Source organism: Mustela nigripes, chromosome 11 (genome assembly GCF_022355385.1).
Source record: "Mustela nigripes isolate SB6536 chromosome 11, MUSNIG.SB6536, whole genome shotgun sequence".
Taxonomy (NCBI): domain Eukaryota; kingdom Metazoa; phylum Chordata; class Mammalia; order Carnivora; family Mustelidae; genus Mustela; species Mustela nigripes.
The window spans coordinates 3,665,961-3,692,978 of record NC_081567.1 but is presented as its reverse complement, the minus strand read 5'-3'; the positions used below and the strand labels follow the sequence as shown (position 1 = coordinate 3,692,978).

The 27,018-nt window shown below is 59.0% G+C and overlaps 1 protein-coding gene across 3 annotated transcripts; it reads right to left on the bottom strand.

The window, feature by feature from the left end:
• Positions 1-393: 393 nt before the first annotated feature.
• SLC29A4 (solute carrier family 29 member 4) lies at positions 394-25,442 on the bottom strand. 3 transcript variants are annotated; one of them, XM_059414345.1, is made up of 12 exons: positions 25,165-25,442; positions 24,470-24,558; positions 11,280-11,450; positions 8,572-8,703; positions 8,225-8,338; positions 7,698-7,826; positions 6,334-6,408; positions 4,563-4,810; positions 3,881-4,016; positions 3,611-3,798; positions 2,461-2,701; positions 394-1,454 (listed from the first exon to the last, which is right to left on the bottom strand). In XM_059414345.1, the coding sequence occupies exons 3-12, from the start codon at positions 11,437-11,439 to the stop codon at positions 1,315-1,317; spliced, it is 1,563 nt and encodes a 520-aa protein (XP_059270328.1). In that variant the 5' UTR covers positions 11,440-11,450; positions 24,470-24,558; positions 25,165-25,442; the 3' UTR covers positions 394-1,314. The 3 variants fall into 3 exon arrangements, with proteins under 3 accessions (XP_059270328.1, XP_059270329.1, XP_059270330.1); XM_059414346.1 differs by lacking the exons at positions 24,470-24,558; positions 25,165-25,442 and adding an exon at positions 14,644-14,702; XM_059414347.1 differs by lacking the exons at positions 24,470-24,558; positions 25,165-25,442 and having other exon boundaries at positions 8,572-8,719; positions 11,280-11,332.
• Between the last annotated feature and the right edge of the window lie 1,576 nt (positions 25,443-27,018).

The window sequence follows — 27,018 nt, the reverse complement described above, 5'->3', positions numbered from 1 at the left end:
TCAGCCTCCAGTCCTAGCTCCATCCCTGTGGGCAGGGGGCAAGCTCCCCCTGCCTTTTGTCTTTTTCCCTGTTCAAAAGCATGGGGTGCAGCCCTTCTCCCTGACCCGAGAGCCAAAGGAGCACCAAGGTGCCCTACGCACCCCAGATGCTTCCAGTGCCCACGCCACTGTCCACCGCCTGGCTGGTGCGTGGAGATCCTCCCGCTACAAGGACTGGTTCACCCCTGCCCCCCGCCTAGGAACTTCAGGCCTGGGTACGGACAAGGCCACTTGGCAGATGGGAAAACTGAGGGCCCAGCCATGTGGGTGGCCCCATCCCGCCAGGACCCCTTCCCCAACCCCCAGTGAACGAGGTGGCGGGGACAGCCCCCACCCGCACAGATGCTACTCAGAGGCCGCAGCTGAGCAGGTCTCTGCCTTCATCTTTTAATGGCCAGTGCGGTACAGTTAGTGGACAGACGGGGGACAGGACACAGGGGCGGGTGCTCACAGGGGTGCCATGGGCATGGCAGGGCAGGCTCTCCTCCCCTGGAAAAGCCTGTCTTTGGCAAAACGCTCTAGGATTCCCTCAGTTTGAGGGTCCTGGCTGGGCAGGGACCCCACACCCCTCCCTCGGCACAGGGACTCACGTCCCTCCTCGGGCCTCGCTGAATGAAGGTCAAGGACTGACGCAGGCCAGGACTTCCGCCGGAGTGTGTCCCTTGTAGCAGAGGGTGGAGCAGCCAGAGATGCGGTGGGGGTCCCCAGGCAGGTGCAGACCGCCAGGCCGGTGGCATCAGATGGGCGCCCGGGTGCACGGCAGCAGGGGGAGGGGGCACCCAGGCCAGTGCAGAAGCTGTGGTCGTGGAGAGGCCAGTGGAGACCATGGTCTGAGGCCACCAGGACCCAAGGCTACTGTTCCTTCATGGCAAATGGATTTTGCTTGGGAGAACCAGTGTTTGGGAATGGGGGGGAGTGGGGAGCCCCTCTCCTTGAGGACCTCTTCTGTCCATGAGGGCTCCCTGGTACAGGAGGGCTGGGGTCGGGGGGCCACGGGTGGGGTGGTCTGCTCTCCAGGCCGGGGATGGCCGCGACCCCAGGAGGCACTGCACACACACACGGGGAAGGGCAGATGTGAGACAGAACAGGGAGCACAGTGCTGGGTGGCCTGGGGTGGCCGATGGCTCAGCAGAACCCTGGGGCCGGAGTGACGGGCGTGACTGTCACCGGAGGAGGCCGGGGTCCCGCAGGCACTGTAGGCAGGGGGGTGGGAGGGGGCCTCGGGCCTCGGGTCAGGGGCTGGGGTGCAGGGGGGGGGGTGTGCCCAGGCCTGGTTCAGAGGCCGGAGGGGAAGGAGAAGTTGGCGGACGTGCGGAGACAGCTGCTGGGAGTGTCCCGGGTGAGGCTGTAGGTGCAGTAGGCCACCGCCGAGCCCAGCGTCAGCCCCGTCATGTAGGACACGGTCATGGTGTTCCCTGCGGACGACACCGGACCTGAGGTGGCGGGCAGGGGAGGGCGCTAGAGGACCAGCCCGGCGGCCCCGAGTCCATGCTGCAGCTCCTTGGGCGTGGAGCAGGCGGCCAGCCGGGGACCGTTAGGCCCCAGTGGATTCACGGGGTCCCCAGGCCCTGCTGCTTTACTTGTCTCCTGCCCCCCCACCAACTCCACATCCCTCCTCGTCATGGACAATCCAGGATGTCTAAGAGCTTCTCGAACCACCGTGCCCAGAACACCACTGCAGGACCGCGTGCCCTCAACCCCCCTTCCCTTCCATCTCAGTGGGCGGCGATCCTGGAACAGCCCCAGCCTGGGGACCCCCTCTTGACCCCCGCTTCCTGTGTCACGTCTGCTCTCCCAACCCACCAGCCGGCCCTGTGGGCTCTACCATCAAAACCGATCCAACACCTGCCACTTTCTTGCAAAGACGTGGCACCCGCCCTCTCAGAGCCCCTGTCCCCTATGGTCTGGACGAGCTTACCCTCCCTCCTCCCTCCCACCCCACCCCTGCTGTTCCCTCCAACCGTGGGATGGGCTGTTCCCTCGCATTGCCCCACGGCTGGCTCCCTCCCCACTTCCTCCAGCTCTTTGCTCAAAACTCACCTCCCCGGGGAGGCCTTCCCTGACTGCCCCGCTTACATTTTAAATTCGCCAGCCCGACAGCCCCCCCCAATCCCTTTGCTCTGCTTGGCTTTTCTCTGTCATGCTTCTGTCCACCACTCATCACGCTGCATGTACTGTCACGCGTCACCTTGAGACCGTCAGCCCCACAAGCACAGGGATCACTGCCCCAGGTCCCCGGTGCCTGGAATCGGGCCCGACCCAGTCAGGACTCAAGAGTAGTTGTGCGATGCCCAGAGGAATAAGTGACTGATGCACGTTCCGCCCCTCTGAGCTCCCTGAGCTCGACTTGACCTTGGAACCCTGACGCACCTGTTGGCTACCTGGCCTTGGTTTCCGTGGGCCTCCGTTTCCCTGCCTTACCTGCCAGCTCGCGCTGCTTGGGGCTCACTTTGCCCGCCGCCAGGATCATGGGCACGCTGCCAAAGTAGCCGCTGCTGACACCCATGAGCAGAGAGAAGACGCAGGGCCAGGCCGGGTGGCGCAGGGTAGGCGCGCCGCTGGGGTAGACGCACAGGATGAAGAGGGGGATAAAGGCCACGCGCAGGCAGGAGCAGGCCAGCAGGTGGGGGCCCCGCCAGTCCACGGGCAGAGCCGCCAGGATCTGTGGGGAGCCGGGCACGTTCACGGTCTCTCCGGAGCCCACTGCCCCTCCCTACTGCGGCCCCCAGACCCGGTCCCTGTCCCTGGGTGCTCCCATGTGTCCCTGTTCTCTGTCAGCTGTGACCACTCAGTCCATCAAATCCCTTGTTACAGCAACGCACAGTCCTTGCTACACTCTGCTTCCGTCTGAGCACTGCATGGGTTCCCCCCCCCCCCGTGTCCCCCGCACCTTCCCAGGGTGCAGACCTCCAGGCTCCTGACCCTGCCTGAGAAACGAGGCCCTGAGGGTCTGGTGCGCCTGCAACAGTTTGCGGAGCAGGAAGTAGCCGGATTAGGGGTCAAGCTCACTAACTCAGCCTTGCTCCCTCGTGAACCAGATTCCTTTCTCGGACCGCGCTGCTGTGTGACCTCCAGCAAAGGGCTTTATCTCTCTGAGCCTCATGTTCCTTCACCAGAAGAAGGCCCACATCAGGCCTGCCCTGGAGATGACAATCTTGAGCTTACCCTAAACCTGACGTCTAACCCTGCCCTTCGCTTGTAGTTCAGGGAGCTGTGCCCACGTTTTCCTGGCCCCTTGGGACCTGCTCCCTGGTAGTACTTTCTGTGCTGTCTGTGGAGGCCCCTTAGCTAGGGAGTGCAGACACAAAATGAGGTCGGCCCCAGCCTTTGTGGGTACCGACAGCGTGTTGCTGCCCTGCAGAGTCACTAGGGCCACCTGTGGGGCGGGTGGGGTACGCCGTCTGGGGGCGTCTTAGCTTGGCTGCTCCTCTCCCCACTCGGGAGCTCAGGTGTCCTCAGCTCAGGGCCTGCCCCTCCTCGAGGACCCTCCCCACAGGGCCCCAGGCTCTGCTACCTCAACCCCGCGGTGCCCTTTCCTATCCCAGGGGCACGGGAGGGGCTGCAAACCTGCCTTGCCCACGAAGTCGGAGAGGTTAAACACAGCCATGATGAGGATGGGCAGCCACTCGCCCAGGACGCAGTGGCGAACCTCAGACTCGAGTCCCGGGAATAGGCACAGCGTGATGAAGTAGGTCACGGCGATGGAGAGCATGTCGGCCCAGATGGCGCGGGCCACAGCGTAGCGGTGCAGCAGCAGGGCTGTGGGCGGGGGGCCGGGGGTCAGGGGGCGCCCCCGGCAACGTCCAGAGGACAGCCCCAACACCCCATCCCCTGCCCCCACCTTGGAAGGAGGGCCAGCTCCGTGTCACTCTGGGCTGAGGCATGTCGAAGCGCGTGTAGGCACCCCCGCTGGTCACCTCGTGGGCCGGGCTATCCTTTGGGGACCCGCCATTGACCAGGCCTGGGCCTTGGTGCTCCTAGAGGGAGGATGGAGCCCGGTGGGCTATGGGAGATGAGGGGTCTCCAGCCCCCCAAGTATCTGCCCTGGCTTTTCCCTTGGCCCCCAATGCCTTTCCTGTGGATCTTCACAGCTACCCACCGCACAGGTCAGGTTTCAGACCAGAGGCCACTTCTTGGGGAACCTCCCTGGCCACTGAGGGGCCCCGTATGTGCCAGCACTGGGACACCTTACAGCCCCTCCCCCCGTCTGCAAGGACTTCGCTGCTGAGGACACCATGGAGTGGAGAGGGCCCCCTCCCCACCCCAGCAGGGATGCTGCCCCCCAACCCCCCACGCGACCCTCCTGGCACCCTCCTATGGGCACCCACCGTGGGCTCTCCGGGGCCATGCAGCCCTGTCACCACTAGAGGGCGCCCTAACCCGCAGGACGGCTCCGCAAGGCTTGTGCCCGCCGGGACTCGGGTCCGCAGACGGGAGGAGGGCCGCGGGAAGGAGCCCGAGACCCCAGCCTGGCCTCAGGGGGCCTGGCGGGACCTGGCAGCGGCAGCGCCCAGCACACTCACGAAGTGGACGTCCCCCGCGGCGACGTCGTGGTGCACGCGGTAGCCAGCTCTGCGGCCTGGGCGGCTGTCGCGGGGCCGCGCCGTGTGGTAGAGCACGAACCGGCTGCGCCGCACCAGCAGGTGCAGCAGGAAGCAGAGCAGCTCCAGGCCGGCGGACACCAGGAAGAAGATGAGCGTGCTGGCCCGCTCGTCCGGCAGCAGCAGCTTGGTGAGGATGCGGCTGAGGGATGCCATCACACCTGCTGTGCCTGGGTGGGGAGCATGCGCGCTGGGCCTGGGCCCCAAAGTCCACTTAAAGCCCCCCTGCCCCAACCCGGCCCCATCCCCCCCTGGCCACAGCCCAGCACCTGCCCCAGCCCAGGCCCAGGCCCCAGGCACGCAGGGAGCTGTTCACAGAATGCGCCTGCTCAGACGACTCTTCCCTGGCACTGTGGCCTGCTCAAACACACACCCCAAGAGCATTTATACAGCACCTGCTGTGTACCTGGCACCATCCAGCCCTGGGGACACAGTAGGGCAGGGGGAAAGGGGTCCTACCTCCTCAACACTCAATGGGGGGCGGGTGCTGTAAATAAGTCGCATAAAAATGCCAACATCTATGCAGGATGGAAAAGCAGGCAGAGGCTAGAGGGGAGTCCCCAGAAGGATGGGGGGCAGGCAGAGGCTTGGGGGGAGCCCCCAGCAGTATGGGGGTTAGGGGAAGGTAGGGGGAGCCCCCAGCAGGATTGGGGGGCAGGCAGAGGCTCGGGGGGGGGGGCGGCCCCGGCAGGGGCTGGCACGAGTGGTCCTTGTTCACGTGCCGGGAGCTGACAGGTGTGGGTGTGGTCTCGAGATCACGAGGGAGGGCAGTGGGGTCTTGGCAGGCAGGATGTGGGTGTGGGGTGTGACCGTGAGCCACGAGGCAGCGTCTGGCAGAAGCAGGCCATGACCACTGTGGGCTGCTTCCAGGGTGTGGGGTTCCTGGGCTCGTAAGCCACCTCAAATCACCACTCGACAGCCGCCTCGCTCACCTCCATGACAAAACACACAGAAGTGATCCGCCTGCCCCGGGCCTTCCTGGAACCAAATTCCACAGACGTAAGGCTTGGAGCCCTGGGGGCATCTGAGCAACCTCCCCACATGGTAGGGGGTGCAAAGTATCCCGAAGACAGCTTTCTGCCTGGACCACACTGCGGGCCCTGGCCCCGCCCCGCACGGAAAGAGCCTGAGAACATCTGGAGGGAGGTGCTGCAAAGGGGCCCTGATACGTGGGTGGGGGTGGCAGGGCCAGAGGGGAACGGCCACCCTGCCCCAGGCTGGAGTGCAGGGATCAGCCTGGAGGGCAAGTCTAAGGGTGGTGGGTAGGCTTCGGGTTTGGGGGTGTCATTTGCTGAGCAGGGGCAGGTGGACTGGAGATGGGGGCTTGGGACAGTGAGTCTGAGAAGCCGAGTGGGGGTGCCGGGCAGGGCTCAGTGTGTGGGTCTAGAAAACAGCGTAGTCTGGACAGGCTCACCCCCCCCCCCCCGCCCCCGCATACACGCACACACAGACACACAGACACACAGAACACCCAGCCGCACCAGCACGCCGAGCCCCTCTAGACCCCGCCCTGCTCGGAGCAGATCACAAAGGTACGCACCCCGGTGCAGAGGTGCACGTGTCACAGCTGTTCCCTTCCTGCCTGGAGTCCCTGCCCCCACCCGCCAGGCAGGAGGACATGGTGGTCCCCGTCCCCTGCTCGGAGCGTGGCCCCTCACTGGGGGTTCCTCCTGGGGGGGCTGCAGATACTCACTCTCCCCGGTCATCACGCCCTGGGTGTATCTCTTGGGCAGCATCCCTGTGTACCCATAGAAGCTGGATTGCTGCACTTGGGGGGAGAAACAGAGAAGCAACTGTGAGATGCCACCATCACCTGTAGGTGGGCTCCACCCACCCCTCCCACCAAACAGCACGTGCCAGGGGCCACGGGCCGGCTCCATGACTAGTTCTGGCCAATGATACACGCGCAGAAGCAACATGCATCACATTTGGCCGAGGCAGAGAAAAGCTCCCGTGGACTTCTGCATTTTCCTTCCCCTAGCGGCAGTGACCGAAGAGGCCCCGTGTGACAGACGGAGACCACAGTGGCCCGGTTCCCAGCGACCATGTGGAGCCTCGCCTCCGTCCACATGTTGGGACACGCAGCCAGAACCAGAAATAAGTCTTGTTCTAGGAAGCCATGGAGATTGGTGTTGCCATGGCCTCCCTGTTCTCATGCTAACCAACAAGCTTTTAGACATTCAGCGGCATCTTGGGGGTTAAGACGCCTGGGCTCAGACCCTACAGGTTAGCGAATCCGTGGTGTACATGGACAGACCGGAAAGGTCAAACTAGGAAAACTAGGATCACCTGTTCTTTCCAGGCATCTGCTTTTTAACAAAACAGAACAGAACGAAACGGACCTGAGGACACTGTTTCCCGGAGCCCTGACTTCACTGAAAAACACAGACAGTCACCCAAATTCTTCCACAGGCTCATAGCAGGCAACCTATTTCTTTCTGCTCGAAGAGCGTGGAAGGGATACAAGGCAACTGGCCAGGACCTTTCCGAGCATCACCGCCATCAAAGAAGAAGGCCAAGGACCATGTGGGATTAAAAGGGATTAAAGACATGACCGTGAACACGGCGTGATCCTGGATCAGATCCTGGGTCAGAAACAGAACGCTTATAAAGGGTGCTATCAAGACGACAGGTGATGCATGGACACCGGTCACAGAGAACAGCGCTGTGCAGTGTCACGTTTCCCGACTCAGGCTGCCGTCACGTGGCAATGGAAAAATATCTTACCTTCTAGAAAATACACCCTCGACCGTTAGTATCTAGGCAACTCCCACATGGTGTAAGGTGAAAACACAGATGATTTTATATGTATATGTATTCAGGGGTGAAACGTATATGTATCTATGGGTGTGACAGGGGACAGAGAAAAAGCCTGCGTGACAAGACGTCAGCCACGGGCAAGCTGACGTGAAAGGTCTATGGGGATTTTGCAAGCTTTCCGTAGGCTTGAAATAGTTTGTGGCATGGTGGCAAGTCAGGATGGTTCTGGAAGCGCAGGGTACTTGGAAGCACCACTGCCCCCCCCAGCCCTGCCCACACCCCGGCCCAGGTTCCTACCTGTGCAGCCTAAGGCCACAGTGCCCACAGCGGCCAGGTTGATGGCGTAAGCTTGGTCATGAGAGAAGAGCTGTAGCCAGACGTCACAGATGCTGATAAAGAGGAGGGGGCCCAAGGCCAAGAGGTAGCCTAGGGGGAGAGGCCAGAGAGGTGGGCGGTGGGCACTGGGCTGGGGTCTCCCCTCGTGCCATCCTTCCTGCAGAGCCCACGCAGAAGTGCCCTCTCTGTCTGCCTTTCTCAATACTGAGAGGGCTGAGGACATTTTACAAGTGCCTGGAAGGCTTCCTGGAGGAGGCACCATTTGAGCCGGGCCTTGAAGCGGGATGTTGCCACGAAGAGGATAAGGAACGGGGAAGAGCAGGCAGGGCCCCATGGCACGGTGTCGGGGTACACAAAAGCCTGGACCCTATTTTCACATGCTGACCCCTGTAACATTCCTAGGAGGCGTGCCCACTTCACACACGGGGAGACTGAGTCTCTGGGACCCTGGGGAGGGGAGCGGCCGGCCAAGTGTGCAGGCAGCGTACCTGCAGTGATCCTCGTGTGCAGGCTCAGTCTCTCCACCAGCACGTTGTTCAGGAGCACGGCTGCCAGAGCCACCAGGATGTAGGTGAGGCTCATGTCGAACACGATCGAGGTCCCTGTGGGGGGAGGGGCAGCCAGCAGCAGATGCTCAGGGGGAGCCCCGCTCTCCACACCCCTCCTCGCCAGGTGCCTGAAAGTGGCTGACGGCCCAGAGATGGGGAGTGGCTGCCCCGAGTCACTCGGTGACACAGGCTCCCCAAGCAGAGTTTTGGGAGGGTGGTGGCTGGTTTGGGAGGGTGGCGGCCGGCCTGTGGCTGGGGCGGGGCAGGGTGGGGCTCGGGGGACCCACCTGGGTACTTGTGGTGCAGGTAGTCCACATCGGTGATGAAGCTATTGTAGGGGAGCAGGAAGCCCACGCCGGCCAGCAGCATCGCGAAGTAGATGGCGTGGTAGCCGTCGTCAGGCACCGGCTCATCGACCGCTGAAGCCAGAGGCAGCTGGTAAGAGGGGGACGGACCCCTCGAAGCCCTGGCCACTGTGCCAGGACCAGAGTCTACTGTAGCACCGCCATCCCTATAACCACCACGGTCATGGCCGCCCTATCCACCGGCATGTGGCTACCCCGTCCCCCTTCACTGTCAGAGCTGTCCCGGCAACCCCCCACGGCCATCACCAATGCGGCAGAAGGGCCGTTGGAAGACTCAGCCAAGGTGAGACACCCCAGGATGCTGTCTGTGCTTTCATGGGCTGAGTCCTCCCATCAGCACTTGGGTGTCCAGGGAGCGCACACATGGACGCGGGAATTGGACTGCCCTCGAGAACCTTCAGAGACCCGCTAGCAACGCGGCCGCCTCCCACCCCTGTGCCCCGAGGCGGCTGGCCCCAAGGCAGGGTCCAGGTTCCCAAGGGAGAAACACTTCTGAGTGGAGACATGCCAGTGCCATTGACCGGGAAGCCAAACGGCCACCGGCCACAGGCAGAGAAGAGGTCTGGCGTCCTGGCTGGGGCGGTTCATCCTGACTACAAAGGGGAGGTCAGGGATGGAACAGAACAGGAGCACGTCTGCAAAGCAAGAGACTCCTCACAGCACCTCTTATGACTTCCACTCCCTGGGGCTGAAGTCAACGGAACACAGAACAATCCGGTTGTAACCTTTAGAAATGAAAGTCTGGGTCACCCCACTGGGCCAAGAAGCATTACCGGCTGAGGAGCTTGCGGCAAAGGGTACGGACTGGGCAGTGGGGAAAGGCGGTTATAAACCCTAGCCATGACCATGTGACCTCCCTGACCTCGATAGGAATACGTCTGTCTGTCTGTGTCTGCGTATTCACCCAAAGCCAGGGTTTTGTCCACTTCATCACTTGACGGGCTAACAGAGGATGTGCTTGTATTAAAATTTCAGTATTTGAATCATGGGCTGTCAAGCGAGAGACGGGAATGAGGCGTCCTCCAGGGAAAGCGTCGGCGTGTTTTGGGTGGTAGAGGGCTTAGCTGTGTTGCTTTGGGCAGCGGTATGACTCTGTCAAGTGTCTTTATTTGGAGATTAAGTATGGTTACAGAGCTGTGTTTGGGAGCCAAGCCGGGCAAGGGGTGGGCTGTGATGGGTCAGTTTAATGGGTTCACTTGGCAGGCTGAACTAATCCGTTGTTGCTCAGTCCGGTGCTGAATGAGCTGCTGCTGGGAAGGGATTTTGTGGATTAAAGTCCCTCCCCAATGGACTCTAAGTTAATCACAAGGAAATTGCCCTGGGTGGGCCTGGCCTAATCAGGCAAGACATTCAGGTCTTCCCAGAGCTGAGACCCCAAATAGCTCAGGCCCCTGAGGTTTCCTGAAGCAGCTGCCTTATGGACATCAGGCCACTTGGCCAGGCTCCACTGTAGTTGCTTCTGTTCTGAAATAAACCCATACACAGGTACATATATCTACACCTGGATCATTCATACAACTCTGTCTACTGTCCATGTCTCTCCTAATGGCTCTGTTTTTTGGCTGAACCCTGAGTGACCCAGTGATTGTCACCAAGGCCACTATAGTTAAAACCACCATTGCTGGGACGCCTGGGTGGCTCAGTTGGTTAAGCAGCTGCCTTCAGCTCAGGTCATGATCCCAGCGTCCTGGGATCGAGTCCCATATCGGGCTCCTTGCTCCGCAGGGAGCCTGCTTCTCCTTCTGACTCTGCCTTCCACTCTGTCTGCCTATGCTCGCTCTCACTCGCTCGCTCTCTGACAAATAAATAAATAAAATCTTAAAAAAAAAAAAAAAAACCACCATTGCCATGGCCACCATCTGCTTCTGTGGTCCCATAGACCAGCTGCCAGGGCCATGGCCACTGGTTATCTAGTGCCATGCCAGGCCAGGGGACGTCTGGCACCTTGGGGACGGGCCCAGAGCTGGCTCTGCCGAGGCACTGGAGAGCAACCCGCTTCAGGGCTTGGCCTGTAGGACCTCTGCTTCCCACGTGCAGAGAGAGGGGCAGGAACCAGAGAACAAGCCCCAATTCCCGAGCCTACAACTGTGCCAGCATAAACTAGAGACGCCCCCAAATGAGCACAGAGACAGCCCTAAGCCATGTTCTGGGGCTACACTGAACATGGCTCCTGGACGGTTCCCCTTTCATAGAAGACATAACCAAAGCCCAGACAACGGTAACTTGCCCAAGGTGTCTAAGCTGCCAGAGGAAAGGAGCTGAACCCAAACCCGTCCAGCATCAGCCCCGCACGCGGCCCTCTACCCAGCAAGTCTGGTTGCAGAGGTAACTGGCCCATGTTCTCAAGGTGAGAGAACCGACACTCAGAGAGGTTTAGGCCTTTGTGCAAGGTCACACAGCCAGGACGAAAAATCAAGTTTTCACACCTCGGCCCTCCCCTCAGGCCCTTACCCATCTCCACTGAAGGGAGGCCAGTGAAGGTGACCAAAGCGACAAAGACATCAGCTTGATCGTCCCCACGGCAGACCCCTCCTGATGGACGCCATGTCCTGTGCTAAGGAACCCCCCCCCCCAAGGCTCTGCGAGGGTTCTCACTGCCCATCCCAGCTTGCCACCCTCCCCCAACTTACCAGAGTCCGTGAAGCCCGGGACGCCCTGGCCCTGAGTCGTCCCCGCCGTCCCCTCCTCCTCCGGCCGGCAGCTGTCGAAGCTGAAGCTCATCACCACACTCCTTTCCGGCGTGCCCGCCACGCTGGGCTCCTTGAGGCGCTGGCTGCCCACGGAGCCCATGGCAGCCTGGGCTGCACAGAGCGGGAGGAGACGGGCTGAGGGAACGCGGGGGACCCCGGCCACTGCCGTGCCCCTGCAACTTGGCGGCCACACGCCATTCCCATCTCGAGGCACGGGGACAGGGAGCCCCATGTGGGTGGCACAGTGGCGCACAGGGCGAGAGACGGGGCGGAGGAGGAAGCCGGGGGCAGAGCGCGAGCCTCGAGGGTGCCCTCCCCCGAGTCTCCCAGACAGTAAGGGGGGGCCGTGCCAACCCAGACCCAGGCCCGCGGGACACTGTGAAGCACCGTGGCTCCCCCGTGCTGGGGCGGGAAGTTCTTCCTCCTGTCTCGCCTCAGTTTCTCATGCTTCATGTCTACTACCTTTGCCTTTAAAGGAAAGGCAGCTAATTCAACCGTGATGAAGAGACAGCCCCACTGGGGGCTGGGCTGGGGACAGGGAGAGTCTTGGGGGTTTTTTTCCCCCTAAAAGAGTTATCCGTTTTTCTTTTTTCATTTTTAAAGATTTTATTTTTTTTAAAGTAATCTGTGCACCCAGCATGGGCCCCGAGCTCTCAACCCTGAGATCCCACACTCTAGCGACTGGGCCAGTCAAGCCCAGCAATTTGTGTTTCTAATGATTTTTAACTATTGATCTTGAAGCTCCTCCCAGGGAATCCGAGACAGAGACAACACCAGAGCCTTGGGCCCTGAGCGTGGCCCCTAGATACCTCCACTACAAGCGTGTGCGGAGCGCCCACTTCCCGAGGGAGCCCGCGTGCTGGGACTGCCCCAATCTTTGCAGTTGCCTGCAAAGCTGGCTCTGCCAGCTGGGGACTGCCTGGGCTGATGGACACCCACGAGCACAGAGAAGAGGGTCCGGGGTTCTCCGTCTGGGGGCTGGGAGGCAGGCGTAACCCCCGGTCGGCTCAGTGCTTTTCCTGAGTGTCCCCCAGCCCTGGCATCTCCTGCCACATCTGGAGCTGGGGGTACCAGGTGGGATTTAGGACAGAGCTGGGCCTGGTTTGAATGACCGTGGCCTTGGGCAGGATCCCCCCACAGGAGGCTCAGAGCTCCAGGGCCCTGTGTTCCTGGCCTCTCAGGCAGACAGGAAGGCTGGGGAAGGAGCCAGCGTCAGACAGTGGTCTACAGCAGTGGAAGACTCCCCACCGCAGTCCACGCAGGGCATAAGCCCAGCCCCGGAGGATGCCCGAACCCCGGACCCCTGACCCGTGTTCTGCAAAGCTTCCCAAGATGCAGCACCCTGGCCGCGCCTGGCCACGCCACCCGGGAAGGCGGACGTGCTCAGCATCGAGCCCGGAGGTGGCCCTACTCCTCCCTCTGGCTCATCGGGGAGGCAGGCAGCTGCCGCCCATAATGCCAACCTCAGCTGCTGTCCCCACGTGCTGCTCTGGGCCCCTCCGGTGGGCAGGGGGCTCTGGCTTCCCCTGTGGCAGCCCCAGGCCTCTAGGCATGACCTCGCTGGGGGCAGAATTGGGGGGAGCACTGAGGTGGCTCGTCTCCACCTCTCCTAGGCCAACTCGCTCCCTCCCAGACCCCTCAGTCTCTACACCCACGGCCTGGAGCCTGATGAGCTCTAACCCCTGCCCATTCCTCCTCCTCTCCTGTGCCTCTTTAGTTAAAATGTAAGGACATGCACGTGGGTTTAAAAATCCCAAACTGGGGGCACCTGGGTGGCTCAGTCATTAATTGTCTGCCTTCAGCTCAGGTCATGACCCCAGGGTCCTGGGATGGAGCCCCGCATCGGGCTCCCTGCTTGGCAGAAAGCCTCCTTCTCCCTCTCTCACTCCCCCTGCTTGCCTTCTGTCTCTCTGTATCAAATAAATAAGTGAAATCTTAAAAAAATAAAAATCCAATAGTGCACAGGCTCCTTCCTGCTCCCCCCACCCTGCCAGGACCCCTCCATGTCCACCCATAAGCCTCAGTTTCCCTCCATCCCTGTTGTGGACAAGGAAGGTGAGCCAGTACTTCACAAATTGGGGAATTGGGGTGGGGGTGGCTGGGGGGTCAAAATCCGGGCACTGCTGTGGGCCTGAGTGGGCTCCTGACCCCAGCCATCATTAAACCCAGGCTCACGGGCCCCCAGTTTGCACAGAGAGCCAAGGCCAGAGGTCACGCAGCTCGCGTTAAGAGTCCCAGCCAGGTTGAGCAGCTCTGGCACCCCCATTTCACCTGTGACTGAGATGTGCCCGCCAGGCCAGGCTGACTCCTCTACAGCGTGTCCCCCTAGATGGGCCAAGGAACCTGAATTCGATTTGGAAAGCCTGCCCGCTGGCCCTCTTTAGGCCTCACACTCATCCTGGGCCACAAGCCCTAGCCAGCAGGACACCCTTGGATGTCCCTGGGCCCCGGTGCCTAGGCCCATTGAGTTTCTTTGCTGCTCCCCCACAGCCAAGCCCACACATTGCCCAACTACTCCCTGCTGGTTCTGCCCGCAGAAAAGGGGGTTTCAAGGTCCCAGGCTGCCCCCTTCCTGCAGTTGCCACTGGAGAGGTGAAGGCACTGGCCACAGGCTCTGGCCGGCAGCTCCCACAACCCAGACCCAGCCCCTCCTCCCTGGCCTCGGTTTCTGCGGGTCCCAGGGCTGGCATCACTCTGCGTCCCCCAGGCTGCTTCTGTCTGTGTGGCCCTATCAGCAACAAAGTTGGTTCCCAGCCCTGCACCCCTAGGCAACAGACAGACTCCCCAGGCCACCATGAGGTGACCCCTGGGCACAGGCCCTGCCTCTTACAGAGGCTTTTCCAAAAGCTAGGAGGGAGCCGGCTGGGAGAAGAGGCGAGATCGAGATCGGGCAGAGGACGGGGTCCAGGGAGGAACTTCAGGTGGAAGGACCCTTTGGGCATGCCTAGGGAGGGAGGTGACTCTCAGACCTGGGCATGGCCTAGGACCACTGGCCACTCTCCTGGGTCTGGGTCTTTTGCTCTCAAATGGGCTGACTGGGGGGGGGGGGGGTGCTGGCCCAGTCCAGATGCTCGATGAGGCAGGGTAGGAGTACCCTCTTCCCAGAACAAGGATGGGATGGGGTGGGAGATTTGGGGTCCCCGGAGCCACGTGCCCCCGCTCCGGGACTCAGCTGCCCCGAGTCGGCGCGGAGGGGGATGGGGCGCGGAGTGGGGCCACGCGCGCCGCAGACAAAGGCTCCGACAGGTCTCCGCGTCCCAGCCCATTCCCGTCCCCGCCCGCCACCTCCGCGGTGACCGCTTACCTCGGCACGGCCGGGCCCCGGGGTCCTCGGCGCGCCCAGCCCAGCCCAGCCCGTGCCCGCCGCCCCTGCGCCGGGACCCCTGGGCGCCCGCGCCCCACGCTCGGCGCTTCGGGCCCGGCGCAGCCCTTGTCCTCCGCCGAGTCCGCTGTCCGCCCGGCCCGGGTCAGCGAGCGTGTCCGGGGGGCGCAGCCGCAGCGGCGAGCGCGATGGGGGCTACCGCGCTCCGCCCTGGGGGCTACCGCGCTCCGCCCTGGCCCGCCCCCCCCGCAGAGCCCCGCCTGCCCGCCCCCCCCTCCCTGCCCTCCCCGCCCCCTCCCCGCGCGGAGCCCCGCCCCCACCCTGCCCATCCTTGGGAGCCCGCAGAGGCGGGGGCGGGGCCAAGGTTGAGGTCATCGCCCCCATTCCCCAGGGAGGGGCGTGGTGGCACCCGGCCACCCCCGGGGTGGGGACGTCGTATGTAGCCTGTCACCCCCACTGATCTAGCCCACCACCTCCCCTCATGGGTGTGGAGGCCCAGTACTCCCATGCCCACCTCCTCCTGCCCTGGGTCCTCTGGGGAGGGGGCAGGCCTGCTGTGCCCAGATTAGTGGGTACAACAGGTCACGCGGGTGGCCGGACTCAAAGTTTTGAAGGATGAATAGGAGTCCGTGGGCTGGAGACTGTGAGGTGCCCGAATTCCAGCCAGGTCGAGGGGTTGACTCAACCCCTGTGCCTCTCCCTTGCATGGTCCCCACCCCTGCCCAGTGTCTCCTCCCCCCAGCTTGGGAGTCTCGGTTTTCTCCCAGGTGGATGGAATTTTAACGGTCTCTCAGGGCTGAGGGTCCCAGCTCACCCACTTCTGTTGGACCCTCAGTTTACTCTTCTGTAACGTGGTTTAAGAGAAACGCTGTGGAAGCTCAGGGGACATTGCAGAGAGAAGCCCACAGGGTCGCTGGCAAAGGACATGAGCCAGTGATGGAGGGGGATGTCCATGCAGGGAAAGGGGTCCTACCACAAGGTGAGAACAGGACCCAGGTGAGAAGTGGACAGGTCCTGGGTCCCGCTGGGGCTGGGAACTGTGTCTGTGGGAATCAGGCCCATCCCAGCTTACCCCCACCAGGACGGGGTCAGAGGAAGTGGCTGCTAAGGCCCCCACCAGGCTCCTGCCTGGATGCCTCCCCTCGCTTCCCAGCAGATTTGGTCCTCCTATTGGGGTGAGACCCACTTCTGCCACCCAGCAGTCAGCCCAGAGCTGCACCATTTCTCAAAGCCTTGCCCGTCCCTTCTGGAAGACCGTCAGCCCCCTGTGAGTAAGCCCCTGCTTGACTTCTGTCTGGATCCTCAGCCCTGCACATGTCTCGTGTTGTTTGAACAGGGGAGATGGCCAGCTGATCAAAGTGATTGATCTATTTATTTCTTTGAGAGAGAGAGAGAACACAAGCAGAGAGGCAGGCAGAGGGAGAGGGAAAAGCAGACCCTCTGCTGAGCAGGGAGCCAGATGAGGGACTCGATCCCAGGACCCAGAGATCATGACCTGAGCCAAAGGCAGACGTTTAATCGACTGAGCCACCCAGGTGCCCCAAGTGACTGATTTTAAAGTAAACGAGTCTCGTGCTTCCTCGGTGGGTCTGGAACTTTGAAAGGGCCTATGCAGGAAGCCATGCCGAGGAGCTCTCCTGGGTGTAAATAAAAATTATTCAGTGTGTGTGAGACGCTGCCCTAGATACCGGGGACAGGTTGGTGGGGGGGGTCTCCACCCCCAGGGGGTGTCAGTCTAAGGGGGGACACTGGCAACAAAGAAATAGACATTTTGGGCAGCATCCAATTCCAGCAAGACAATAGGACAGAAGGGTGGCCTAGTGTGTGACTGTGGGGACTGGGGTGGGCATCATTGCCTAGTGGTCAGGGAGAGCCATTCTGGGAAGGTGACACCTGAACAGAGTGACGGAAAGGAGCCCATTGTGGGGTGGTTTGCGGTAAGAATGTTTTGGGCGCAGGGAACGGCCAGGGCGAAGTCTGGGAGCCAGAAAAGGCTCATTATATTCTAGAGCAGAAAGAAGATCAGGAAGAACCTTCCGGTGAAAGATGGGAGGTGAGGTCAGGGCAGAAACCCAGCCCGAGGGGAGGTCTTGCTGTCAGTGGGAAGGGGTGGGAGCCCCCCAGAGTGGTTCAGCTGGAGGAAGAGGCATGACCCGACCTGGATTTTTAATCCTCGGTCGCTGGTGGGAGTGCAAATTGCAACAGCCCTTCTGGAAAGTAAATTGGCCTAAAAAACATGCTTACCCTTTGATCCAGAAAATCTAGCCCAAGGAAATAACTCTAAATACAGAAAAGGCTTTGTACCCAAAGATGGGTGTTGTAACAGCGGAGCTTTGCAAATACAGCCCCATTACCCGAGGAGAGTCGGTAAAGGAAGAGTCATCGTGTGCAGACAGACAATGTGATCGTTATATTTGAAAGACCCAGGGGAGCCCGTGGACGTCTGTGTAACCACACTGAGGAGTCCTAAGTCGCCCCTGGGATGTACGATTCTGAGGTACCCCCGGACCGTGGAACCGGTGGGGGGAAAGTGGTTAGGAACACAGAAACAGGGAATGGGAAGGAATCCAAAAGACACTTGGCATCTAGGCCACAACATGTTTTTAAAAAATGGGTAAAATCGGGGTGCCTGGGTGGCTCAGTGGGTTAAGCCTCTGCCTTCGGCTCAGGTCATGATCTCAGGGTCCTGGGATCGAGCCCCACATCAGGCTTTCTGCTCAGCGGTGAGCCTGCTTCCCCCTATCTCTGCCTGCCTCTCTGCCTACTTGTGATCTCTCTCTCTGTTAAAGAAAGAAAGAAAAAATATTTAAAAAAAAACAAAATTAAAAAATGGGTAAAATGATATTTTAGGAAAATAAACACAAGCAGGCAACCTGTTCCCAGAAGAGAAAGGAATTTACCTAGAACAATTACTAGACAGGACCTAGAGGATTCTGTTGAAGATCGATTGTCCCCTCTGTTCGAAATCCCAGGCTTGGTTGGGCAGGTTCACAGAACTGCAGAATTTTACTGAAGTTTTAAAAAAGGAGCCACAGCATGGAAAAAAAAAAAAAAAAAAAAAGAAGAGCTTCTTCAACGTGACAGGTTTCTCTAGGAAGACAACAGACCTGTCTCACCTATGAATAGCCATATAAAATCCTCAATGAGATGGTAGCTAACAAAAACTACTGACTTTAGCAGGCTCGACCACGTGGTACACGCAGGGATGATCTCGTGTAAAGAATGCTTTTGCCATCACGCGTCGTAGGAACAGGTCAAAGAAAAAACACACGGTCACGGATACGGACACTGAAATGGGTAAAATACCACATTTGGCTGGCCTTTGGTTAAAGACAATATCTATTCCTAATTATTTATGGACCCTAACGAAATGGGAATTAGGCTTTTATGTGGATGGCAAGTCAAAGACCCAGGTCTTGAAACACGAGAAGCAAGATTTGGATAACTCTGGTATTTTGCCCTTCGGCCCTCCCCCACGTCCCAGTGCTCGCTGGTAACGTTCAGCAAGAGAAATAAGTAAGACGTTTAAAAATTGGAAAAGAGAAGTTGAATGATTGTTCTTTGTAGGTGACAAGATTATACAGCTGTAAGAGCCACGGGACCAAGATGAAAATCTTTTGAGGGATTTCTGCAGCTCTCCCATAGGAGGCGCAAGAGACAATCAGAGAAAGGAAACGAAAGAAGATTCTTTGACATCACCAACCCGACAGATAAAAATCCCTGGAATAAGGTTATTTTCTTAAGAAAGATTTGTTTATTTGAGAGAAAGAAAGAGAGCACAGAGGGAGAGGGAGACTCTCAGACAGACTTTCTGCTGAGCACAGAACCTTATGTGGGTCTCGATCTCACGACCCCAAGATCATCACTGAGCTGAAATCAAGAGTCGGATGCTTAATCAACTGAGCCACCCAGGCAGCCCCTATCCCTAGAGTAATTTTAATTAGAAACGTCCAATACCCATACGAAAAACTTACAAAAGGACATTTAAAAAAAAAAAGAAAGAAAGAAATACCTCTTCCAGGCACCCAGAAGAAAATAAACAAACAGAAAGGCATGCCCTGTTCTTGCGCAGGAAGACACTACAAAGTGTGACCAACATGTCATTTCTCTAAATCGATCCTCTGATCTAACATCATCCTAGTAAAAATAACAGCAAGATGTCCTTCCTTTGGAATTAGATAAACTGCTTCTGGAATTCATACGGGAAAATGAATTTGCAAGAATGAGCCCAGAAAAGACTGCAGGAGAAGAAGGAGGAGGAGGAGGAGAAGGCGTCGAGATAAACGTCTCGAGATAGACCTTGAGATACGCACCTGAGCTAATCAAGGGGACAGAAGGCAGTTCCAGAAGTCAACCCAAATTCATGCGCTGACAAAGGCAGCTTGATGTACCCGTGAGAGAAAGATGGATTATAATATAATATAATATAATATAATGTAATGTAATATAATATAATATAATGTAATATAATATAATATAATTGGATTCTGATCTCGTGCCTTATACAAAACCTAAACCAGAACCTATGGGCTCTGTTTCTCTGGAGATCCTAAGGCAGTGTGAAAAACCATGGTGTTGGGACACCTGGGTGGCTCAGTGGGTTAAAGCCTCTGCCTTCAGCTCAGGTCATGATCCCATGGTCCTGGGATCTGAGCCCCACATAGAGCTCTCTGCTCAGCAGGGAGCCTGCTTCCTCCTCTCTCTCTCTCTCTGCCTGCCTCTCTGCCTACTTGTGATCTCTCTCTGTCAAATAAATAAATAAAATCGTTAAAAAAACCAAACATGGTGTTACAAAGGGAGGGAGAGCATACACGGGTGTGCTTGCCTGCACACAGATTGTTCTGGAAGGATGATAGGTTGGCAGATAACAGTGATTGCTTTGGAGAAAGGAGACTGTGGGGGCTGGGGTCAGAGAAGGGACAGTTATTTTCACTGTAGCCTTTTAAAAAAAATCTAAATTCAAGTTAATTAAAATTTTTCTGTAGCCTTTTGTAAGCTTTGAATTTTTTTTTTTGTTGTTGTTGTTAAGTAAGCGCCAACATGTGAGGAGCCCAATGTGAGGCTTGAACTCATAGCCCTGAGATCAAGACCTGAGCTGAGATCAAGAGTCAGACCCTTGGGTGCCTGGGTGGCTCAGTGGGTTAAAGCCTCTGCCTTCGGCTCGGGTCCTGATCCCAGGGTCCTGGGATTGAGCCCCGCATCGGGCTGTCTGCTCTGCGGAGAGCTTGCTTCCTCCTCTCTCTCTCTGCCTGCCTCTCTGCCTACTTGTGATCTCTGTCTGTCAAATAAATAAATAAAATCTTAGAAAAAATAAATAAAAATCTTTGAAAAAAAAAAAAAAGAGTCAGACCCTTAACTGACTGAGCCACATGCCCCTAACTTTCACTTTTTTCAAGTGGGACACGCGGGTTACACAGTTACACAACCAGAACCTTCCCTCCACATGGAGAAGTGACTAGAAAGAAATGTAGCCAACTGCAGACCTGTGCTCCTGAATGTTCCTGTTTCTCCACCATTTCTACAAGCCCAGGTCGATTTGTCATGCTTTTTGCTGCAAACATGTTTTTTCATGGAAAATGAAACATGCGGAGATAGACATCTTATCTGCCTCCCCTGCCTGGTTCCCGTGCTCCCCTCCTGACGGCACCGAGTGATGGGAAGACTCGGGGCAGAGGGACCGCCGGGGGCTGGAATAACAGGAGAGCCTTTGGGGTCTGGATTAGGGCCAAAGTCCCAGCCTGTGATTGATGTCGCCCAGTGTCCAAAGGATCTGAGCAGAGGATGGTGGTGTGTGTGTGGGTTCAAGGCTGTATTGTGGGGACTCAAGGGTCATCGGTGGTAGGAGGGGTGGGTGCCTCCGAGAAGGTCTCAGAGCTGAGAGGTGCGGGCCATCCCCATCGCTGGCTGGGTTAGAAGACTTCCTCGGGTGCTATCCAGCTGTGGGCTCTGCAGAGCACGAAGGAACCTTTGGTGTCAAGGAGGAAGTGGGGCCGGGATTCCCCGGGTGGCTCAGTCGGTTAAGCGTCTGACTCCTGATTTCAGCTGGGTTCCTGATCTCAGGGTCGGGAGATGGAGCCCCTCAAAGCGTTCTGTGCTGGGCACAGATTCTCTCTCTGTCTCCCTCTCCCCTTCTCCATTGCGTGTGTTCTCTGTCTTTCTCTCTCTCAAATAAACACAGAAATCTCAAAAAAAGAAATAAATAAATCTCCCGGCTCCCCTATGACGTGGGACAATTAGCGACCTCGCCCAGGTTATGTGTGAGGCCCAGAAAGGTCCCCGGCTGGTAGGTCCATGCTGAGCCTGTGACTTTGGATCCTTGACTTTGGAGGGCTCTGTGCAGTACCAGGAAGGGGCTCCCTGCTGGGGGCACCAGGGTGGGCAAGGCTCGGGGCCAGGCCTGCTGTCACTGCCAGTGACACCCGGGCCTCTCTGATACCAGTGAGGTCTCTGCTAGTTGATGTCTGTCCTCTCAATTCTGTAAGCAACCCTCCCTTGGAGGAAAGCCATCTGCCAGGATGAAAAATGCAGCCAATAAAGGCCCCAACCATGCAGCAGGTGACAGGCTGTGGCCAGACATGCAGGAGGAGCCTGTGGCATGCCTGTCCCGTCATCTGGGCCCCTGTGGCACAGCCAACTCGGTGCCGGGAGAGGTGGTGCTGGGATCTGCCTCGGGCCCCACCAGCAGGGGTTTGCCTCAGTTCTGTTCAGTCCAGGCTGATATGATTCCTTGAAAACCTCATGGGCTTCCTGTGTATCAGATTATAACACCCTCCAGTGGGTAAAAGCTGCACATGCACATGGTTCTGAGACATTCTCTCTCTGTTTGGGGCTCTGGGACATGGCACTTAAGGGTTTTTGGAGACTTCTAGTTAAGCCAGGAGAGTCCAAGTGTTATGATTCTCAGAAGCCTTCCCATCTCGCCAAAAGTTTCGAGCCCAGCCTGGAGGGTTGCTCAGCCCTGTCCGTTACTCCGGACAGTGGCACCTTGGAGATTTTGCCATGTCCACACCAAAACCTGGCCACAGCCCAGGCATCCCCCAGAGGAGATGAGTACCTAGACAGTGGTCCTTCCAGACCGTGGCTTAGTTCTCAGCAATAAAAGGGATCACATGACTGACACCCCAACAATTAGGAGGCATCTCAAGAGCGCTGCAGCGAGTGGAAAGGCATCACGGGCACAGAAGGGCACACACGCATTCATATGGAGTTCTAGACGAGGCAACGCAGCTCTAAGGCAATGAAGACGGTGGTACCCCTCGGGAATCGTGGGGGGGCACGGGGGGTTACCTGGGGTGACAGCGATGTTCTCTATCTCAGCAGAGCTCACTGTACACAGTGTGTGCATCTGCCAAAACTCATCTGGTGTCCATTACATTTGCGCATTTCACTGTTGGTAAATTCTGCCTAAAAAAACTCCCACCAAAAAAAACCCAAAAAACAAAACAAAACAAAACAACAACAACAACAACAAAAACCACCAATAAACCAAAACCCCCAAAAACCCAAACCCAAACCAAATATCGACCTCTAGCTAGTGACGAGCATGTTTAGCAGTGAAGTTGTCTGCCACTGACTTAGAAATGTCTTAAAAACAGCAAGATGGGTTGGTGGCTGGCGGGGGAGGGGGCGGGGGGACGGGCAGCTGTCCCAGAAAGCTAACGGAGCAAACACAGACAGCGAGCATATGGGTGCTCTCGGCCCATTCTCGCGGATCTTCTTTATGTTGGAAATGTTCATAATAAAATGTTGGAGGGGAGAGAAGAATTAAGAGAGCCTCGCGGTGCCCCGGCCTGCCCGGCACGGCTCCTGCGGGGCTGTTTTGGGCCACCGCAGCAGCGCCATCTGCTCCCTACGGAGCTCAAACCTGATTTAGTCCCAACTTATTAACTTAAAGCCCATTAGAATCTTCCCGTCCACTGGTACTCGCAGCCAAGAGCCTGGGGCCTGTCCAGGACGCAGCCGGGGTGGCCAGGGAGGGAGCCCCCCCCCCCAGGGCGGAGGGAGGCACGGTGCGTGGGCTGCTGTTTATGGACGTGCCTGGCGGGGCCAGGCTCAGCAGATCGGGGAGGGACGGGGGTCTCTGCTCCTCCATGTCCGCTTGGCGAAGATGACTTCGCTGAAGTCATCTCTAATTCTTGCACAGACCGGGGTGCCCCGGGGAGCACCCTTTCAGAGGTGGAGAAGCCCGCAGGTGAGTGGTGAGGTGGGGCTCCCCCCGGGGAGGGAGGCTCTCGGCCCCATATGCACCGCGGTTCATGGTCACAGTGGCCCCGGGACACGGGATCACGGAGGCACCCGAGGCCCCAGGGACCACGGCGGCAAAACCTATTTCTGACCGTGGACAGAAAGGCCCCTGGAGTTGCCCAGGCGCCGGCCCCAGAGAGGAGAAGGCCTTTGGCTGTCGTCCCCCAGCGAGGACACAGAGTCGGCCCAGCCCACGGCCCCTGTCTCTGTGCAAGGACTGTGACATCAGGCTTGGGAGAAGAGGAGACCCAGCCATCTGGGCAGAAAAGGCAAATCAAATAAACAAGCAAAGCCCATCATTCTCTCCTGAGAGGGCAGAGATACCCGTGCGGTGCTGAGCGGGGTGGGATGCGGGGGGTGTGGGGTGGCCCCGTAGAGACAGCAGCGGCGGCCAGGCTCTGCTCAGATTCTCACCGAGACTCTGGTGGGGGGGGAAGCTAGGACAGAGCGGGGAGGCTCCTGTCACACAGCCAAGCCAGGCTGACGCGCGTCCCTCCTCGGCCACCCCTGTCTGTCCCGTGGGTTATGCCATGCCCCGGGACCCCTACAATCCCAGTCCTGGAGCTCAAAGGGGTGGCACCCCCTGACCAGGCTCGAGGACCGGGATCCCCAAGCCCGTAAATGGGCTCCCGGGTCTCCAGCACTCAGGACACCCCAGGTCGGCCAGCGGTCTGCGATGAAGGCTCCCGGCGCTGCCGCCGCTGGAAGCGAGCCAGGATGACAGAAACTGCCTGGCCTGGCTCCCAGAGCGTTGAGCAGGGAGAGCTGTTCATTATGGCTGCTGTGGGTGAGGTGTGTGTCGGGGGGAACCTTGGGGACCCTGGGAGCTGCGGGGAGCACGGACGCCACCCTCCCTGCCGGGTCCAAACCTTTGGCTCCCCTGCCCTCCTGGGCCATGCCGCTGCCTCCCTGTCACCCCAGCCACACCCAGTCTTCCTGTGGTGTCCCCTCCCCCGCAGGGAGGCAACCCCTTTCCGAGCTTTACTCACAGAGTTCCCTCTACCTGGAGGGCGCATAGGTCATTACAAGCTCCCCTCTACCCCATCAGTATCCGTTTGTCTGCAAAGGCTCTGGGCCACTGTCCCCTCCTCCAGGAAGCCTCCCGGGACTTAGGTGAAATAGAGAGGACCGGGAGCTCTCACTGGGTATCCAGCTGCCATGACAGCCTGATTTACAGGTGAGGATGAAGCCCAGAGAGGTAAAGGCATCTGGCCAGCGTCACACAGCTAAGCTGCTCTCTGTGCCTGGGGTGGGGGTGGGGGGCTCCAGAAGTGAAAGGGGCTGTTCACAAGTGGAATCTTGTCCATGGGGGTGCGGGGAGGGCAGAGTGACACTGGCCGGTTCGCAGAGCCCCTACACGCTGTCTCGCGTCCCGCCGCTCTCACGCCCATTTCACAGATGAGAGGATGCCGGGGAGCCCCAGAAGCTGGCCCGGGCTTTCCCAGCCGGTCTCGGTGGAAGGGGCGGAAGCAGGGCTGGAGCCCCGCGCCTGTCTGCGCCTGGAGCCGGTACCCTGCTTGCGGCCGGGGCTCCGGGCCACACCTGCGCCACATCCGGGCCTTACCTGGGGCTTGCTGCGCTCGGTCTGAGGGCTCTCCGGTGGACTCGGAATTCGCTGGTCGGGCACGCTGTTCGCGGGAGCCTTTGTACTCTCTATTTACAAGAGGAGGCTTGTGAGCACATTAGCAGGGTAACCAGGGAAAATGTTTGGCTTCCGTGGGTGGGAATTGGAGCCATCTGTTCCCAAGCGCCGAGAAAACACTGGAGCAATCGCGGGGGGCCGCGGGGAGGGCTCCCTAGAGCCCGCAGGCTGTGTGTCCCAGGGCGGGGAGTTCACCCTTTCTGGACCTCGCTACCTGCCCTCTGCAGAGCCGATGGGGACTGCACAGCCGCCACGACCTCAGAAGACAGCCCAGCCGCTTCCCCTCTCCGCCTGCACACCCCCACCCCCTGTGGTGTAGACACGGCCCCTCCCAGGCAGAGGAAACACAGGAAACCGACAGGAGGACAGCACGGGCCTTCCCAGCACCAGCTTCTGGGGTTTTATCTACCATTGGATTCGTTTTGTTCCCAGGCTGAAAATAGCTTTATTGTTTCCTCTGACTATAAAGATGGTAATTCACCCACCCAGGGAGGTCAGCCGAGTGAGAGGTGCCGCTCCTTGGTTGGAGGACATCTGTTGAGGGGGCTACGGGTCTAGACGTTTCCGTGAGCTGCTTGCCATGTCTGTGGGGCCTCGTGTGCGGTGAGATCACCTACCTGGAGACGGCAGAGAGAGACACAGGGCGGCCACCCCACCCAGGACCCTTTGGTTCCTCATCAAGGTCCCTGGAGACTGTCCCCCGAAGCCTTGTCCCTTCCTTCGCTCGGGTGAGCAGAAAGCTTGAGTTTGAGCCTCGGCATCAGACAAATCTGAGTCCGCCCCGGAGCCTTCTGCCTCCTAGCCGTGGGACCGCTGAGCAGGGCTCACTTGCCTCATTGGCCAAGAGGAGGTTCCCGACAGTGGCTGTATCACAGGGTCGTCGCTAACGACGTGAAGGACACGTGCCGACCGTCGAGCCCGCTAGCACTGAGGTCAGTGCCCGGCAGCTGTGAGCCACGCTCGGCAGGATCAACAGTAAAGTGCCCGGGGCGTCTTGCCAGGAGTGACTCTAGATGCTCTGGGCTCTGTGCCCGGCATGCAGGGTTTCACGGTGAGGCTGGACCGCCCAGCCCGAGGTCCGTGCAGGTGGCTCTCTGCGGGTCGCCGGGTGCAAGGGACAGCTCAGGCTGCAGATGCACGTGGAAGAAAGGGTGACGTGCCTCGTCGGGCGGTGGGGGATGCTTTTCGTCCCTCGGTTCCAGAACATCCAGGCAACCCGGTGGGGGGGATCAGCAGCCCGGGCAGGCCTGAGCAGGAACCCCTGCAGGACAGGGCAGGAGAGGAGTGGGGGTCCCCAGAACGCTTAGGGCATGCGGGCCTGGGTGCTGGGGGCCGATGCAGGAGGGTCTCCTGGGGCCCTTGGGGGGCGGTGGGCACAGTACCCATGTCCCTGCACCCTGTGGGATTTAGTGAGGGAACATTCTAGATGCTTCAGCTCTGCCTTCTCAGGGCTGGGCTGGAGAACACAGCTCCCCCAGATCCTGCCAAAGGGACGCTGCCAAGCGTCCCCACGCTGGTTCCCTATCTGAGCAGTCCCGAGCCCCCTGCTGGGGCTCTGCGGGGACGTTTCTCCTGATGACAGGCTACGTGGCTGGCGTGCAGCCCCGGAATGAGGGTGACCAAGGGGCGTGCAGGCGTGGAGTGTGAGGGCAGAACTTGGCCCTGAAGGCTGGGATGTCCATACTCCTGCACGTGTGACGTTTCACCGGGAGCAACGGGGCTGGCAGGGGTGGAGGAGAATGGAGGTAGTGGACTGGGGTTGGCTAGGGCTGGGGGGACGAGAAGTCAGAGGTCGGCAGTGTCATTGCCCGCCCCTCCCCCAACCCCATGTCCTGGAAGGGGAACCCAGTTCACGCCAGGTTGTTAGAGGGTGTGAGACAGAACACATTTGTTCAACATGTTTGCTTGATTTATACCCACACCAGGGGCAGGGTGGTGGTGGTGTCTTCTGCTTGACCTTTGACCCAGTCCCTGCAAATTCGGGGACAGGCCTGAGCCCACGTTCCAGATGGGATGCCTTCATTCACGTGGTTGGATCCCCCCCCCCTTCGGAAGCCTTCCTGAGCTGTCAGATGCCGCCAGTGCCTGTGGTCGTTATAATCAATCACGGGCTGCGGGGTTAGGGGGCGAGGTGGTCCGGAGGCCAAGGGTGTTCGCTGTGGGGTCTCCTGCCTGTTCTCCAGGGGCGGGCCGACGCTCAGAAGAAACGCAGCGCTGCTGGAAAGCAGCTCTTTTAGCTCTTTCGTCCCTGGAAGGAGCTTAGCTTGGCTGCATTTTCCTAATCCCCTTGGAGGATTAAAGAAACTCGGTCCTTGTCCCTTGATAATGCCATTTAAGGATTTACAGATCTCAGACTCTCCCCCAGAGAAAGCCCAGACGACTTTGTTCTCCTCTTGCTAGGTGACCTTGATCTGGGGCTCTGCTCCTCCTCCTGTAAAGGAAAGAGGTTGGCAGTGGTCAGCGGCCCCTGG

Excerpts from the sequence above, each read along its gene's own strand:
- SLC29A4 (XM_059414345.1), bottom strand. The coding sequence starts at position 11,439 with ATGGGCTCCGTGGGCAGCCAGCGCCTCAAGGAGCCCAGCGTGGCGGGC. Across the intron at positions 2,702-3,610 it reads TCTCCGACTTCGTGGGCAAG|ATCCTGGCGGCTCTGCCCGT; the intron begins GCAGGTTTGCAG and ends GGCTCCCCACAG. Across the intron at positions 1,455-2,460 it reads CAAGCAGCGCGAGCTGGCAG|GGAACACCATGACCGTGTCC; the intron begins GTAAGGCAGGGA and ends TGTCGTCCGCAG.